General features: G+C 34.5%; 1 protein-coding gene across 1 annotated transcript in view; it reads right to left on the bottom strand.

Annotated features, from left to right (window-relative positions):
* Nucleotides 1-3,981: 3,981 nt before the first annotated feature.
* The window catches only part of LOC106878919 (ADP-ribosylation factor 4), a 25,792-nt gene continuing 10,168 nt past the window's right edge, over nucleotides 3,982-19,605 (bottom strand). The window contains exons 2-6 of the mRNA XM_014928274.2: nucleotides 11,128-11,208; nucleotides 8,779-8,888; nucleotides 7,866-7,937; nucleotides 5,722-5,844; nucleotides 3,982-5,378 (exon numbers count right to left, since the gene is read on the bottom strand). Of these exons, the coding sequence (XP_014783760.1) occupies nucleotides 5,289-5,378; nucleotides 5,722-5,844; nucleotides 7,866-7,937; nucleotides 8,779-8,888; nucleotides 11,128-11,208 (476 nt within the window). The 3' untranslated portion in view covers nucleotides 3,982-5,288. The remainder of the gene's footprint in view (nucleotides 5,379-5,721; nucleotides 5,845-7,865; nucleotides 7,938-8,778; nucleotides 8,889-11,127; nucleotides 11,209-19,605) is intronic.

The following is a 19,605-nucleotide window of genomic DNA, read 5'->3' as shown; positions in this document are numbered from 1 at the left end:
ATATATATATATATATATATATATATATATATATATATATATATATATATATATATAGATGTATATGTATAACTGTATATGTATAGACTAGCAGTATAGCCCAGCGTTGGCTGAGATTAAGCTAGGATTATTAAGTGATCAAATGCTTTCTTTCAAACGAAAATAAGTAACATCGACATCAGATTTGAGCGAAATTTGAATTTGCTGTTAATTCTGCATTGTCAGTACAAAAATCCTGGTAAGAACATTTTTCTTTTCTACATTTCGTCAATATTTCACCAGTCATTACATACATAAAGGGAAGTAGAAAGTTTAGTATTCAAGTAATTTAGTAGTTGTGATTATTAGCTGTCAATAAGAATAAAAAGGAAATTTGCAAAAAGTCCCAGCAACAAAACAGCTTATATTAACAAATTTCAGGACTACCAAAACAGCTGTGCTAAGATGTCCCATTCCTCTTTAACCCTTTAGTGTTCAGATTAATCTGTTAAATATAATACTTTTTTCACTCAAATTGTTTTGAATTAATCATACATTATCTTACAGCTTTGAAGTTTCGATGGTGAGATAGTTTATTCTTAGAATGTCAATGTAGGTTAGGTGTGAGAGGCTAGATATGGCCAGTCTGAATGTAAATCATGTAGGATATTTGGGCCGGATATGGCCGGTTTAAACACCAAAGGGTTAACCCTTTCATTACTGTATTTATTTTGAGATCCTCTCTGTTTCTTTCGTTTGCTTTAAATATAACAAAGAATTTAGTAAAATAACTTTGTTATCATTCTGCTAGTGTTAGGAACATAAATTGTGACTAAGGTTTGGTGGAAGAATTTAATTCAAAACTTACGAAAACAAGACATTTGTTCTCAGAGCCAGAGTCATATAAGCAATGTCCTTTGTTTCCAATCTTCTGTGGAAACAGGTCTCGCCATAAGAAAATATCAGCTTATTGGAAATAGGCAAAGACTGGAAACAGGAAGATAATTTAGCTGTAGACAATTTGTCTCAATATTTTCTGCCTACTTGTCCTTGGGAGAGTGGATGGAATTTTCACTTTTTTTTTATCTAGTTGCTTGTGTTTAATTTTGGCAGTTTGCCATATTTTCTTAATCTGGTTTTACAGGATTATTCCAATCACTTTAGTATCTCTCTCTATAAGCCATTGTTCTTTTCTAACAATGGCATCTATACATCCAAGATTGTAGCTGAAACCTTTTCTGAATACAAACTGTTCTATTTAAAAAGATAATGTCATTGTCAGATTGTTGATTATTTTCATCTTTAATTTATTTCCACAGGTTTTGTCAATCTTTTGTTGTGCTTTCTTTAGGGCTTTATTCAAAATTGAAGTCTTAAGTCATTTTCTTCATATTTATTAAATGTTAGCTTTGTCATTTACTTGCTTCTGTCATTAGACTGGATGTCTTAGTTGAACAAATTGCCCCCAGTACTTATTTTATCAGTCCCTTTGGCTAAACTACTAAGTTACATGGATGTAAAGAAACCAACTCCAGTTGTCAAGCGGTGGTGGAGATACAAACACAAAGATAAGCACACATATATAGATAGGTTTCCACAGTTTCTATCTCTCAAATCCACTCACAAGGTACTGGTCGCCCTCAAGGTTATAGAAGGTGCCATGCAGTACCTCAAACTTGTAGTGGAGAGGTAATTAATTAGTCTTTTACACATTTCAGTCATTTGACTGTGGCCATGCTGGAACACCACCTTTAGTTGAAGAAATCAACCCCAGGACCTAGCACTATCGGTCTCTTTTGCCAAACCGCTTAGCTTCGAGGACATAAACACACCAATATCGGTTGTCAAGTGACGGTGGGGGGACAAACACAAACACATAAATATATATACATGACAGGCTTCGTTCAGTTTCTGTCTACCAAATTCACTCACAAGGCTTTGGTTGGCCTGAGGCTATAGTAGAAGACATTTGCCCAAGGTGCCATGCAGTGGGACTGAACCTGGAACCATGTGATTGGAAAGCAAGCTTCTTACCACGCAGCTACGACTGCATCTACTGTACAAAATATACGCCTTTCTCTTTTCCAAAATGTATTAGCATTGGCATGTATGTATTTCATCAAATGTCTTACTACTTAACCCTTTCGTTACCAACCCAATTCTGGTTCTGAGTACAAATCTCTTGTTTTCAAGGATCATTGTTAGTTAGGAGGTTAATGAAATGAATAAAGTCATGAATCATCAGCCAAGAGGCTGATGATTCATATCTTACTGACATTGTAATATGTCCATGAGAAAAACAATAACTCTCATAGTCAAATTAAATCACCTAAAGGCTGTATTTGACAATTATCATTTTAGTGTCCACTTTTCCATGCTTGTAAAGGAATTCGTTAGGGCAGATTTACTACAGCAGGTTGCCTTTCATGTTGCCAAACCTCACCCGTTTCCAGGCAAGATAATATTTCTCCGTGACCAGATATGTATCTCACTAAAGAGTGGAAATTAACAGCATCACTTCTATGATAGTGATGCTCATTTACAATCGCCCACCACAAAAGAATTGGTATCCAAAAACCAAGGTGCCATGTAAAAAGCACTGGTAATGGTGCCACATAAAAAGCATCCAGTACAGTCTGTAAAGTGGATGGCATTAGGAAGGACATCCAGCAGACTATAGAACCCGGTGTGGCCCTTGGCCTTGCCAGCTTCTGTTAAGCTATCCAGCCCATGTCAGCCAGGAAAATGGATGTTAAATGTTAATGATGTTGATGATTGACATGATGTCAAGACAAGAGTACACAGAGATTATATACATTTATTTAATGGTGGAACTTGAAGTCAAGCTATAAACAATAGCATGTAAATACTGGGTTAAAAGAAACCTTGCCTAGGTGGAAAAAAAAAAAAAATTAAAGGCTACCCATGCAACAAGTCAACATCTCCTGTGAACATGGCAGATGTTCTGCCATTGTACCAAAGAGATTCTGCAAATTTCACCATCCATTGTAGAAGCTTTAATCTTACCAGCTAGAATTGTATTTACATAAGAATTTAGAAATGTTTAGAGACATGAAATAGATCGTTTTTAATGGTGGTACTTGAAGTAGATAATGCCAAATAGTATAAAAGATACTTGTTCAAGGTGCAATGTCTCCTCTACAGAAAGATACCCATTGTTATCCCTCTTTAACCTCTCCAGATTTGGCACAATGCTACTGCCCTCAATATTTCACCTTCACTCTGAAGGGATCTTATCTTGATGGTAACTTGGTAACACAACTAGTGCAGGTGCCATGAAAAAAAAAAAAAAGCACTTAATACACTTTGTAAAATGGTTGGCATTAGGAAGGGCATCCAGTTGAAGAAACCTTGCCATATCAAACACCAGAGAACAACTCAACCCTCAAGTTAATCACATACTGGTAAACCATTTGACTCACCAGTAGAGAACGTGGATGTTAAATGATAATGATGATTTGGCTCTGAACACAGTACAATACTGGGAAATGAACTGTTGACTTCTTAATTAGCAAACTGACATTACTGTCAGGACTGGCTGTAATTAGCTTCAAGGACATGATGTAATATCTTCATTTGTGGTAAAGAAATTCTAGGATTTAATACTTCAGTTAGCAATGAACACCAAATTACTTACCTTCATCGACTATTTGCAGACAAGTTTCATACAAGTGAAAAGTATTACTTCTTAATAAAAAAAGCTATTGACTGCTAGAAATATACAAAAATCAGTTCAATGAAGTTCACAAAACAGAATGAAGTTGTGTAGTATGAAATAAGAATTTTTAACATTTTGGGACTTGTCAAAAAATGGAGAGGAGAACACTGTTTTGTGAACTTTAGTGAGCTCTCACTAGAAAGCAGCTTACCAGCAGATTGTTGCTAGATTTTAGCCGTAAAATAAAGATGTTCTCTAAAGACTGAATATATGAGGGGATGCAGAAAAGTTTCTGGCTTTGTGTAAAAGAAAATACAGGAGAATCAGTTAATTAGGATTTTATTCAACATATTCCATGCTTGGTCCTTCAGTTTTTCTAACCCCTGTAAAAGAATTCGGAAAGTTGGACCACCAACCAGGCCTTTTGTGATACCCTTGAAGCCAGGAACTTTTCAGTACCCCTTCATAACGTAAGAGCACAATCAGTCATCTTATAAAACACCAGTAACTACTAATTCATTGGTCACATTATTTACAAACAATCAGTCACGACATCATACTGATAAACACAACTATGAAATTGATTTTGTAAAATGTTTTAAAAACTCTAATTCTTTTTTAAAAACTCTAAAATAAAATTTGATAAACTTATTTTTTTCATTTTCCATAGTTTTTTTATCTTGCTCATACATCCTTTCAGTGTCAGATTGTCATTTGTTCAATAGTAGATATTAAGAAGGTAACTGGCTAGTCATATTTGCTCAATTGAATGGAATGACTACTCGATACTGTATTTCCTTTAGAAAGTTTTAATTAAAAAAATAATTTCTAATACAGGACAAGTTTGAAAGAGTTCTAGAAAGTATATATTTTATACTTAACAACAATATTTATATTTTTAATATCTTAAATTTAATAACATTGGCCCAAAAGAATACAAGAGAGATATAGACAACAAAAAATGATTTAAAAACCATTTTGAGAATCCCAAATTAAAACTATCAGAAATAAATGACAAAACAAAATGTGGACTTGTCAGAATATTTTTTTAAAAATGGGGAGAAAGTATATATATGTATGTGTGTGTGTGTGTGTATGTGTATATATATATATATATATATACACATACACACACTCATACATACATACACATTAAAAAAAAAGTGTTTTGTTATTTTTGTATTTCATTTTTCTTTTTTTTCTTCTTTTTTTTTTTTGCAAAATCTTTAATTTATAGCTTTGAAGATATTTTCTGGAAACATTTCCTCTCAAAGTTATTGTAAAGTGAAATCAGAGGTCTACAGGTCTGTGTAATGACAACAACTAAATTTGCTGCTGTTCTTCACTTTATGTTGAGCACGTGAGAAGAAACCTCATAAAAAGTGGTCCATGTTAATGCAGCCATACTTTAAACAGTGGCTCTGTATATATATGTATACATTATATATATATATATATATATTTTGCCTGTAACCATCCTTTGTACAAGTGAACATCATTCTTTCCAGCACATTTTCAAGCCAGGCAGACAAGCACACATACAAGAATCCATGATGAATATTTCATATTGTTCTAGGAGTTGATTAAAGCACTCTGCGAATGTTTATTATTCATTTTGTATCGTTTTTTTTTATACATTCCTTGATAGTTCAGAAGACAGCCAGTCAAGACCTTCATATAAACCAGAACCTTGTGTTGCACATGTTGACTGAATGTACCACTGCAAAAATTGAAAAAATACAAGTTAAAGGGGGTCTTTCACTTAGCAACTATCCAAAAGGCAAAAATAATCTTATTCCTACATTAAAATTTATATCTATAGTGAAATTACAAAGCTTTATTTTTATTAACAATGAAAGAATGAAAAACAATGCTGGCTTGGGTACATTTTGAACTCAAGACTAGAGATAAAAAAAAAAAAAAGAATACATCTAGTTTCGTACTCTTATCTTGCAATCATGCCTGTGTATATTATTGTTTAAAGGTTTTTAAACTTTACAACTTAACTTAAAAATCTAAAGTTTCATATGTGCATTAGAAATAATTACTGCAAACAAATGTACCTTTTTTGTCAAACATTCTAATTTAAGAGTTTGTTTAATTTCAGAAACAGACATAGCATTTGGTAAATCCTGTTTGTTGGCAAATACCAATAAAACGGCATCTTTTAATTCATCTTCTGATAGCTGGAAAATGGAGAAAAAAACAAAAACAACATTATTGACAAGGAGACTATAATATTACGGAGATGTACTTGCATAGTAAGTGACCTGATCTGAGATCATATACTGAAACAAAAACAATTGCAATGTGGAAGGTGTTTATAAGCCATTCAAGAACACACAAAAACTGTTAGATTCACTTCAACATTTAAATCTAATTTGTCAAAATATTTTCATCGCTTTGAGACTGTGACCCGTTTATTGACAAAATTCCATGCTTATAAACACTTTCCACGCTGCAGTTGACTATAGTATTAATTTCAATAAAGTTAGAACTTTACCTTTTACTGATAGCAACAGCTCAGTCATAGAAAATTATATTTAGACACTAAAGTCTGTGTCGAGAATTATGTCGTCTTTGTTGATAAAGTTGTGCTGTATTGAATGTTAAATACTATTACAACAGAGTATTCAATCACATGTATCAATAATGGTACTCTGTCTCTGACTGTCAATTCTGAAGTATCTTAGAGTTTGTTTATGCCTTCATTGCTCTTCCTTTGGTATATTAATGAGCTTCCTGCTGTCACTTCTTAACTTTCTGCATACAGATGCTCTCCATATGCAATCTAAGACAACTTGCTCTAGACCTTCGCCGTTTTCATGAAAAGAGACTTCAAACATATCTCCCAGTAGGTGCACAATAACCTAGTATTTATTAACAGCACTAATGTACAAACACTAGAAGTAGCCTTTATACAATAAAAACAAAGCTAAAGTCATTACAAATGCTACTTTTCAAAATGTCTGAGAGTGCCTTTCATGTTTCAAATTCAAATTCTGCACAAAAAAATGCATTCTAAGAACATGGCAAAATATAAATTCCAGTTAGTTTAGAGCCTCTATGAAGCTCAAATGCACTCATATATATATATATATATATATATATATGGGACAATATTGCTCCTTCATATGCAAACACACATCCCAGAGCACATCAAAAAGAAATATCCATACTGCTGAAAAAAATATAATACACTACAAGTCCATCATCCACACTGCTTCTTCAATGTGATTCCTGCACCCCTGCATAAGCTCATTTGATACACATGCCTGTTTCATAACTCAAATTTCCCATACCAAACACTTTTCTCACCCCATTGATGAACTTCAGCTCTCTGGAGCTCCTCCCTTGCCCACCCAACCTTTAAATTTCAACTTCACTGACTTCATCAAAGAAGGCTTCCTACAACTAAATAAAGCCAAACTACTAAAAGATAACAGAACACAGATGAATTAGCAGTGATCTGTAGGGATTAAAAATATTAGGATTATGTTTCTATTGACCTCATTACTTGACTGATATCTATTTTATAGAACCAAGAAGGATGAAAGAAAGTTATCACAACAGTATTTCAATTTGAAACAGGATTGTAACAATATACCATAAAATATGTCCCCTGTCATTCTATTGTTTTTTGTAATCAACTGCTCTAGAGAATTATATTGAGTAATAGATTGATTGGTAGAGAGTGGCAAAAAATTTTCTGTGGACTGAATTCATGAAGGTACTAAAATCTACTGCACCTTTTCAAAGCAAGCTAAATTTTTCTTTATAAAATTCTGTTACTTGTCAACATAGTAACCCTCTTTAACCCTTTCGTTACTGTATTTCCGTTGAGGTGCTCTGTGTTTCTTTCAATTAATTTTAAATATAACAAAGAATTTAGTAAAATAATTTGGTTATCATTAAGCTAGTGTCAGGAATATAAATTGTGACTAAGGTTTGGTGGAAGATTTTAATTCAAAACTTATGAAAACAAGACATTTGTACTATAGAGCCAAAGGTGTTTTCAGTCGGGTTAGTAACGAGAGGGTTAAGATATTATTAAATGGCATTATGTTCAATTAATCTTTTCCATACACAATCCACAACAACTTATGCTTTAAATAAAGGCACTCTGTAATTGTTTTGTATAAACATTCTAAACAGTTTTCTTCTTTTTATACATGAAAATTTGAAAATAAAATGAAATTGAACAAACCATTTTTTGCAATTCATCAGAAGCTTCTGTCATTCTTTCTCGATCATTACTATCTATTACAAATATCAAACCCTAAAAGAAAAAAAAAAAAAAGAAATGAAAAAAATATTTGACAGAAAGAATAGAATTTGAATTTAAAGGCAAAACTTGTCAGTAATTTACTGCTCTGTTTAATAAATGTAATACTCTGGATACTTATATTTTCCAAAAAGCTTCACTAAACATGTGCCATAGCAATATAAATGGTACAACTTTTAACCTGCCGCCTTGCATATGAAAAAGCATACTTGAGAGTGTGGCTAGATGGTTAATTGTTTGAGGTGTCTATGTCATTGTGAGCAGACAAACATCTCTTCAGGCCTCTTCAGCCACGACTGATTGAAACTGGGTCGAGGCTGTGACTGCTGGAGGGAGATGGCTGCACCAGTGTCTAGCTAGTACTTATCACACAGCTGAGTACACTAGTTAGTTCCATATAAATTTCTCTCAAACATCAAGAAAATTGGGAAGAAGTTACACCACTGCTGTACTAATGAGATATATTAAACCTTTACTGTGTAAATCAGATATAACTATTCAAAATTTCATTACCCTTAACTGCAGAAAGCAGTTTTTATATACCAATTTATCTTTTGTTGAGGAATACCATGTCTGAAACTTGTCTTTTGTTGAGAAATGTCCAATTTATAGAGGCAGCTTAACTGGCAGAAAATACTAATTTGACTTTTTGGTAGATATTTAATATCATTGCTGGAAAAACCAGGAGATTTAATTTCACAGTTAAAGGGTCAAAAGAAGTAAAATACTCATCAGGCCTAATTCAACCAGAATAAACTAGAGAGATATTTTTGAAAATCAATCTCAGTACAAATACATTGAGAATTTTATGGCAATATTTTGGATGGATACATACCTGTGTGTTTTGGAAATAATGACGCCAAAGTGGTCGTATTCTATCCTGTCCACCAACATCCCAGACAGTGAAGTTAATATTCTTATATTCAACAGTTTCAACATTGAATCCTAGAAAATAGAATCACTCATTACCAACGGATCTACGAGTTAAAACAATGGGATCCAATACAAAATTGAAATAACGAGTAAACTTATTAACACCAAAACTGCTAGAGCTATCAATGCCACTACCATCACAATATTCTAACTATAGGACACTCAATATAAGGTGAAGTTTTACATGTTTAGGATAGAAGGAAAACTGAAATTTTCAAACTTGCATATAATCAAACCTTTTTGTATTTATGTTGACATAAAGGTGCCATGCTCCTTCATGCCAAAGTCTGAAGAGTCGTGATGTTTGTTGGTAAAGATACAGTAAGTTTCTTGTTGCTTTCTTACCAGTTTATCTAGTTTGCTCTGCTAGTCATCTGCTTTTCAAAGCCTGGTCTCAAGACACAGAACCTATTTAATTCTTAGATAAGGATTCAGGAAACATCAGGGATATGTTTATACACTGGTGGGTCTGTAGGACATGTCTAGGGAACCAGCCCTCTTCCAAGACCTGTAAGCTTTAACTACAGGACCATCTCCTGTTATTTGACTTATAACTAGGGCCCATGACCCAGAGCAGATCTGGGAGTAGTGGTGACTAAGTACTAACTTCATCGTTTCCAAAACTTTTGAATTCTTGAGCTCACCTGTTTCCAAGCAAGGTAATATTTTCTCAAGGCCAGACATGTTTTTTTTTTTTTTTTGGTGGAAAACTGGAAATGAACAACTTGCTTGCATGCAAACACAATCACCTAAACACATATATCTGTGTGTGTGCTTCAAATGTACAAAAACCGAAAGACAGAGACAGGTGAAGGAACAACAAACAAGGTGTATTAGTTTGATGCTCAGATAAAATGGAAAACACACACACACTTGATGAGCTTGTTTCTGTTTCCATCCGCTTGCCGAAGGTGCTGTACGAAGGGACTGAACCCAGGACTACATGAATTTCTTCCCCTCAATTGAAACCATAGCCTCTACTCAACTGCAAGCTCCACTAATTATGCTAAGTATTTGTTAACAAAAGCAACTGTTTCTTAAGCTACTGTCACTGATCTTGAATCATAGATATTTAGGTATTGTACCCCATGGCCTACCTTAATTATATAGAAGGCAATGAGCAATTGCCCTTCTTCCCCGGAAGTAAGTAAAATGTAATTAATTAATTACACAGTTACTCTGGTGTATTTGTTCTGCCTCCTTTTAGTCTACTTGAAATCCTGATAAAGATGGCATTGTATCATTGGTATTTTGTGGGGGAAGTACTGTGATGGTCTGGTAAATTTTTAGTAAAGTGAGTGTATGAACCAGTTAGTTACTTTATATTAAGTTACCACACATACTTGTACATAAACCACAATATTTTATTAAAAGAAAGGTGGGGTACTGCCATGACTTTTTGCACAAGACATGAAACTTGCAGCATGTACACACACACACAAGACATAGTATATAGAGCAGGTTGATCATGTCACAACATATAAATACAAAAATGACTTCACAGTGGCACAATTCCATGAATGGCTAGGGAAGTGCATATAGTCAATTAAAATGACTACAGTGGTGCTTGTTTTAATGCCCCATGTGGAATGAAAAACAAAGTCAACTGATGTAATTTGAATTCAGAGCATGGTAAAACTGAAACTACATAAAGGCATTTAATTCTCTGTGCTCTAATTTCGATCATTAAGGATTTATTTTCACACAGAATATAACTAATTGAAGCGATTCTATCATCTTATTAATAATGATATATTGAACTGCAAATAAAAGCAAGATTTGAATTTACAAGCATGAAATTACTAAGCTGGACCATCTAAGCCTAGTATTCATCATCATTTAACATCCATTTTCCATGCTGGCAGGAGTTGAGCAGTTTGACAGGAACAGGCAGGTCAGAAGACTACATCAAGCTTTGCTGTCCATTTTGGTATGGTTTCTACGGCTAGATAATTTACATTAATTGTACAGCTGAATATTGCATTTCTTAAGAATTTTATATATTTAAATCTGAAGCTTACAGTTACCTAACAGAGAAAAAAAAAAGTAAAAAACTCTCATGACTCTACAACTATAATGTAGTAAATTAATATACAGTACTTTCCACGTGTTTTCTGTAGAAAAAAAAAGCTTAGAAGTTAAAAAAAAAAAAAATAAATAAAAGAATGATATGACCTTGCAGTGTAATATAAATAATAAAGCATTCTTAAGGAAATATGACAAAGGTGGCGAAAGGAAAACATTGAGTTACCTATAGTAGGAATGGTTGTAACGACTTCTCCAAGTTTCAGCTTGTACAAAATGGTTGTTTTCCCAGCAGCATCCAAACCAACTGCAAAAGACAAAAGAAACATTTGATGCTGTAGAAAGTCTCAATCGGTTTCAGACATTTTTACATTAAGAGAAAGCTATCTATTGACACCAAAAATAGAATGAAATTTAACAAAGTTTTGTATTTTTTAAAAATCATATGCAGAAGATTATTTTAGATTGCAGTTTGAATACTACTAAAATTAAAAGACTAATTTGGATAATGGTAAAATCAGTATAGTTTGGGAGCATGAAATGTGGGATGTAAAGATAAGAAAGCAGGTTTAACCCTTTAGTATTCAGATTACTTTCTCAAATGTAAGGTTTATTTATTTAAATTGTTTTGAATTAATTATGCATTATCTCATAGCTTCAAAATTTCAATGATGTTATTGTTTATTTTTACAATGACATTGTTGGCTAGGTGTGAGAGGCCAGATCAGCAGCTATGGTGGGGAACCACTTTAAAGGGTACTTATTTTATCTTACTCTTTTACTGGTAAATTATAGAGCTGTAAAGAAACCAAGGACACAGACACAAACACACAAATATATGCAGAGAGGTTTCCAGCTTTCATCCATCAAATTTACTCACAAGGCATTAGTCAGCCTGGAGCTACAGAAAATACTTGCCCAAGGTGTGCCATGCAGTCAGGCTTGCATCTGAAATGTTTAAAACTTTTCAAATTAAGATTGCATTTCCTATTATTTAATGCTCCCATGTATTTCAACCTGAACAAATTACTGGCCATTTTCATAGGATAAAAATGACTCCACTATGCAGTACTGCTTTGACATCTGAAATAATTTGATTCAGTAACAAAGTAAGTGCATGCAACCTTCACTCCTTTTAGCTAATCTATGTAAATTCACAAATGCATGATTACAAATAACTGTACAATTGCTCAGTTTGCCCGAAATAACAGCCAAATCTCCCTCAAATCACAGACTGCCATTTTAAAAATGAAGGATGATCAATGTGGTTCTTCTCTGATATACAATATGATAAGATGGTTATGATTGGACAAGGATGTATGATTAAGAGGTTTGTTTTGCAACCAACGAGTTTTGGGTTCAATCCTACTGTGCAGCACTTTAAGTAAATATCTTCTAATTGCCTAAAGTTTACCAATATTTTGTGAGTGAAATGTGGTAGACAGAAACTATGTGGAAGCACATTGTGTGTGTGTGTGAATGTAGCTGTATGTATAAATACATAAATCTTTCACTGACATGTATCGGTGAATAATGCAAAATCCAGTTAAGAAAAACTAGTGCTCTTCAAATGAAGTCTCTTGCGATATTTGTTCCACACTAAGTAACAAAAAATCCCTTATCAGTCTTGAATCAGAAATTCAGTGCACCATGGACTGGAAACCTATAGCCAATAATGCTATTGTTCAACTAACTGAGGGAGAAAATAAATGGGTCTATTACAGCAGGGTTGATTGAGGGTTAAACAATGACAACCACCAATTTCTTTGATAATGGCTTATCATCTGAACTGGTGTTCCAGCCATGATCATCTTGTGCCTTTATCTGGCATACTATTTTTAAACCTAAATTTTAATTTTTTTTTTTTTTTTTTTAAATTTCAAACATGAACAGAATGCAATTAGAACCATCAAGATGGCTACAAATGGTTTGGCTTATCATCACTACTGATAAGTTTTGGTAACCACACATCTCAACATAGCAAACACTATATAACAAGAACTGGCCTTTCTCTTCAACTCTTGAAAAAAAAAAAAAAATATATATATATATATATACATATATACTTGTTCGAGTTAATTTGGCTGCTTGTTCTTGTAAATTGAAATGATAATATAGAAGCTCCTTCACTGGCTCAACAAAAATAGCAGCAAAGCAGTCCTAAACATTGGGCTCTGAGTCCATTCTGCTCACATTTAGTGAGGCCCAACCAGAACTTTTAGAAGCAAACTGAACAGAATAGAAGATAATACAGCCCATCCACCCTATATGATAAACCCTATATGATAAACCACTAAATATGAGAGCATTGTGGGGAGTCATGATACATCAGGAGATCTAGTTAATGTGAAGGACAACTAGTTGTTCCACCAAGTGGTTGTATGTTATATATCTGCTCAATAGGGCTGAACTGGACTTCACTACTCACAATTTTTGAGTGCACAAAATCTTATGTACAACAAAACTTGTCTGTCTTTTTCAGTTAAGCAACTATTTTCTTTATCATACTCTTACTTAGTCACTCAGAAGTTTCCCACCAAAAAGATACTAAGCAATGTTTAATTCAATTTCAATATGTTATTCTTAATATTTCTATTTTTGATCAATCAACTTGATAGCCTGCATCTTCCTGTGAAAAAACTTTAGTGGAACTGTTCTTGTTTCTCTCCACACACAATGTCGACAATATAATTCCATATGGCTAATTTAAGCGAAGAGAGACTCCATTTCACCTGGAGCAAGAAAAATGCAGCCACTCTATTTGGAACGTTCCCTTTGCACTGAAATGATTACTCAGACTTGAGATAGTTACCAATGGCTATTTCAATGAAAAGGTTGGTATTTTACTATCTAATCAGCTCTTAACTTTTAAAATAATTTCAGAGAGAGAGAGAGAGAGAGAGAGAGAGAGAGAGGGGGAGGGTATTATGTTCCTTCTCTTAAAACTTAGCTATATCAAGTGATACATTATTTTAGCAGAAACACTGCATGGAATATTTAGAAGTTATAATTATGTAGTCATTTACAAATTAACTAGTAAGATTGAAAGCTGTAATGATGGTCATTTAGAGAACAAATTGCTTTCTGTAAAATGTTTTGCTCACTAACTTGAATGCATTTAAGGTAAAAGTAATCATTTTTGTTGAGGACTAAACTGTTCTAAAAAAAAAAAAATACATTCTAGAACTGAGATAGAACGTGTGAAAGTTTTTCAACTGTTAAATGGGGAAAGAAAATTTAGGAACAACGTTTTGACAGGGCTTTGGGTAAATATGATACATTTACCATGACAATAATAATCTTTTCTACTAAAGGTACAAGGCCTGAAATTTGAGGGGAGGGGATTAGTTGATTACATCGATCCCAGTATTTCACTGGTACTTAATTTATCAACCCTGAAAGGATGAAAGGCAAAGTTGACCTTGGTAGAATTTGAACTCAGAATGTAGTGGCAGATGAAATACTGCTTAGCATTTCGCCCGGCGTGCTAACAATTATGCCAGCTCACCACCTGATAATAATAATGAAGTTGGAATCAGTTCAACTTTGTAATGTTATATCTGTAATACAAAGGGAAGAGACAAATCAACATTTTACTAAGGCCTCTAAAATTTGCAGCTATCATGAAACCAAATCAGATTTCATTTCATCAGAAGTAACATTCAGTTCATGATTGTGAAAGGAAAAGTTTCAAAATGAATTTAAGACAAAGTGAAACATTTAAAAAAATCATTTACCTGTTTCAGTCATTAGACTGCGGCCATGCCTTGAAGAATATTTAGTCAAATGAATCGACCCCAGTACTTATGTTTTTAAAGCCTGATATGCATTTTATCGGTCTCTTTTTACCAAACTACTAAGTTATGGGGATGTAAACCGGCCAACACTGGTTGCCAAGCAGTGGTGGGGGCCAAACACAGACACAAAGACACACTCGCATGATGGGCTTTTTCAGTTTCTGTCTACCAAATCCACTCACAAGGATTTGGTTGGCCCGAGACTACAGTAGAAGACACTTGCCCAAGGTGTCACACAGTGGGACTGAACCTGGAACCATGTGGTTAGAAGGAAAATTTCTTGCCACACAGCCATGCCTGTGCCTATGATGTATTTTCTTTTTTAATTTTAAAAGCAATTACTTTGTTTTGACACAAAACTGATTCATTTATTCTCAATACTAAGTTTCACATGATTATCTGAAGTAGTTGTTAATCACAGTGACGTGTAGTTGAGCAAGAAAAAAAACAAAAAAACTGAAGGTGTAAAATAAGTAGAATATTAAAAGAAACTTTGCCTAATATGAAGCTATCAAAATAATTGCTATTTTTCTACACATGCCCCAAGTAAGAGGTTCTCAAAACGTGATTATTTACACAAACAGATGCTGCAGAATACCTTTGATAGTGTGATACAAAATTGTACACGCCTTGATTAAGTGTCTAAGATGAGTTCATCATGACCATTTAACATCCGTTTTTCATGTTGGCAGGGGCTGGGCAGTTTGACAAGTGTTGGTAAGCCAGAGGACTGCATCAAGCATGGTTTCCACAACTAGAAGCCCTTCCTAATGCTAACTAGTTTATAGAATGCACTGGGTGTTTTTTATGTAGCAAGGTCACCAAGTAACTGAAGATCCTTCAACTGAGGAGGGTTGTCGTATTAAGGGAGGTGGCTTTATGCCAGGTGATGAGAGGTTAAAGTATGATGGAGGAACAGGGATAAGTATCTCACTGTTAAGGTGATACATGGCTACTCCTGTTGTTTTTTAATAATTTTCCAGAAAATCTTATAATTAAGGATGAAACACTTTTCACAGAGCCTTAACGACAGGAAAGGGTGATGTGAAAAAGGAAATCTAAACTACTTTGAAATAAATTCCCATAATTGTAGAGAACTCAGGAGGAAACGAAGAAAGATCAAAAGAAATTGAAGAAGCAATACATATAATGCTTGCAGTAAATCCAGCATTGACAACACCTCAATGTAATTGTAATTATTGAAAGATGAAATTTAAATAACTTAAAAATGTAACATTGACTTAATTGTCATTGAGTCAGTGGTATAATGAAAAAGAGGATTATCATTATTCTTGATGTAGAAAGTAAAATACATAAACTGAATTCAGTCCAGGTACAAGAATATCACCCTTGGGATAGGAATGTGACACTTGATTGATCAAACAGATCAAAATACAGTATAGATGTAAATATTGATTTCCGGTGGAGAGCATAGGGTCGGAAATTTTGAGGGAAAGGGGTTAGTTGATACTATAGATTCTCATACTTGATTGGTACCGTTTTACGGAGGAGAGCGTGTGAAAGGCAAAGTTGACTCGGAGGGGGGGGGGGGGTCTGAACACAGAACATAAAAGAGTGGAACAAATACTACAAGCTGGAGTCTATTCATTTGGCTAAAATTATTCAAGGCAGTGCCCCAGCATGGCCACAGTCTAATGACTGAAACAAGATCCATTTTTCCACAGCTGCCTGAGTTTACTGAATCTGCCAATACAATGATCAAGGAAGTACATTTTTCCTGTTGTTGAGTAACTGCAATCAGTTGCGATTTTGCAGACTCATAGAAGACAAAGATCAAATGTTTCAAACTGAGAAAAAAGAACGAAAGGATGCAAGACATACCAGTGTGCCCTGATTGTGTAAGGTGTAGCTCAGTAGTCTGGGTGTGTTGCTATATTCCTTATTGTGTCTACCGTGGAAGTTGATTTGATGTACTCGCTTGACACAAAATCGTTATGACTCATTAGTATTTACTAAAAACTAATTTATAACTTAACATAAAATGGCTTCAAAATTTTATTATAATCAGATTCTCTACGTTGTTTGTCTGACTGTGTTTATGAAACAAGAAGTGGAGGTGCAATGGCCCAGTGGTTAGGGCAGCAGACTCGCGGTCATAGGATCATGGTTTCGATTCCCAGACCGGGCGTTGTGAGTGTTTATTGAGCGAAAACACCTAAAGCTCCACGAGGCTCCGGCAGGGGATGGTGGCGAGCCCTGCTGTACTCTTCCACCACAACTTTCTCTCACTCTTACTTCCTGTTTCTGTTGTGCCTGTAATTCAAAGGGTCAGCCTTGTCACACTGTGTCACGCTGAATATCCCAGAGAACTACGTTAAGGGTACACGTGTCTGTGGAGTGCTCAGCCACTTGCATGTTAATTTCACGAGCAGGCTGTTCCGTTGATCGGATCAACTGGAACCCTCGACATCATAAGCAACGGAGTGCCAACAACAACAACAATGAAACAAGACATGACTATATAAGGGTGCAGATATAACTGTGATAATGGAAATGATTTTATCCTAGCAAGATGAAAGTCAACGAAAGCTGTAATTTGAAGAGAATTAGAGAGAAACATGCTTTAAGAACATTTTAAAGACAGAGTTTGTATAGTGTCTGGGTCACTCGTTTAGCCTACTGACCATTCAACTTGACACAATTTTTTATTCAGAACTTGTGGCTAATGATCTTGGTGTCAAATTATACTGTAAAGTTAATAGGACTACAACTGGGCACCATGTACAACAGGTACATCAGACAGTCAAAAGGAGAGATGTTCATTTGAAACAATACAGAAAACAATTTTCATTTTGGAAATAAATTCAATTTGTTGAAAGAAAAGAAATATCAAATGTAGATAAAAAAAAAAAATAAAAAAAAAAAATTAAAAAAAAAAAAAATCGCAATTATGATTTATGTTTTAATGGTAAACAAGATGACTTAAAATGAATTAATGTTTTGTGTGTTTGAAAGTATATTTAGAGAATTCGTAATATTTTAGTGAAGGAAAATTTTTTATAGGCTTTTTTTTTTTTTAATGATATAATAAGGTGGTGCCCCAGCATCGCCATAGTCAAATGACTGAAACAAGTAAAAAAAAAAAAAAAACAACCCAGGAGTTAAATTGAAATGAATAGACATTAAGATCACTTTTAAAACTGCTCTACTCAAAATTAAGTAACATACTATTTTAGGGAAAAGATAAATATGGAAAGTTAAAAAAAAAACATACAAAAATGCTAAGCTATTATATGTCCTGGGCTGAAGATATGTGGCCATAGAGCAGATGGCAAGCAGAGGGAAAGGTAGATAGGATGAGAGATTCCAAGATGATTGGAGAAGCATTATTGACAAATTCTTGACCAAACCATGAATAAATGAAAACCAACTGATTTCAAGCATATATGCTTGACCTAGTAAAATTCCTCCAGAATATCATTTCTCTCAAAATAAAAGGCCAAAATCATGTCACATATTTTGTTGGTTGGTTGTCACAGTGGAAATGTAACACTTGTAAGAGATAATAAAAGGAGTGAGAAGAGTGATAGGTGTAACAAGGAGTGTCATAAAATGAATGAAAAAAGAAAAAGACAGTATATGTGCGGAGACAGAAGAGAAAGACTAAACGAGTGTTTGAGTACAAAGAGAAGTAACCAGCATGAAAGCAGGAAGTTGGTGGCAAGAGCGAGGTGGAGAGGTATAAAGTACAGCAGTCTCTGTCAAGATCAAACAGAGAGAGAATGCAAAAAGATTGGCATGTTGTATAAATGTATATAGAGATGTAATTCTCTATATATACACTTTTTTACTCTTACTTGTTTCAGTCATTTGACTGCGGCCATGCTGGGGCACCGCCTTTAGTCGAGCAAATCGACCCCAGGACTTATTCTTTGTAAGCCTAGTACTTATTCTATCAGTCTCTTTTTGCTGAACCGCTAAGTTACGGGGACGTAAACACACCAGCATCGGTTGTCAAGCGATGTTGGGGGGACAAACACAGACACACAAACATATACACATATATATATATATATATATATATACATATATACGACGGGCTTCTTTCAGTTTCCGTCTACCAAATCCACTCACAAGACTTTGGTCGGCCCGAGGCTACAGTAAGAAGACACTTACCCAATGTGCCACGCAGTGAGACTGAACCTGGAACCATGTGGTTGGTAAGCAAGCTACTTACCACACAGCCACTCCTGCACCTATATGTCTAGCAATTTGTTTTCATTTATAGGCCTCAGTCATTGTTCAGCAGCCATGCTTGGTCTGTATATCTTCCCCACAAATTTGTCAAGTACTTGTTTCATTGGGGGGATCGACAAAATGCCTTGTAACATTGCTTTTCATTCATCTAAGATTGTTAAAAAAAACAGTACCAGTTAAGTACTAAGGTTGATTTATACAAGACACTGAAAATGTGAAGGAACTTGTAACATAAGGCCTTGATTGGTTGAAAGGTAAAGTCAACAGGGGTGCAAAGGGATATAATCAAATCGTTGACACTTGATAACCCTTGTTGAGACACACATGGTAACGAGACATGATCCTTACAAAGGTAAACCTTAATTTGTTTAATTGTAACATCTATTCGCTGACAGTAAAAGATTCCCTTTGGTCATGAATAACCATGGGATTGCATCTAGAAAGTTCCCCTCTGAGGCACAAGTCTGGGCAAAGTTGTTTACTCTTTTACTTGTTTCAATCATTTTGACCGTAGCCATGCTGAAGCACCGCCTTTAGTCGAGCAAATCGACCCCAGGACTTATTTTTTGTAAGCCTAGTACTTATTCTATCGGTCTCTTTTGCCAAACCGCTAAGTTACAGGGATGTAAACACACCAACATCGGTTGTCAAGCAATGCTGGGGGCGGGGGGAAAACACATACATACATA

This window comes from Octopus bimaculoides, chromosome 4, assembly GCF_001194135.2.
Source record: "Octopus bimaculoides isolate UCB-OBI-ISO-001 chromosome 4, ASM119413v2, whole genome shotgun sequence".
In the NCBI taxonomy this organism is placed as follows: Eukaryota; Metazoa; Mollusca; class Cephalopoda; order Octopoda; family Octopodidae; genus Octopus; species Octopus bimaculoides.
The sequence above is the reverse complement of the archived record's forward strand: the minus strand, read 5'-3'. Positions and strand labels throughout refer to the sequence as shown.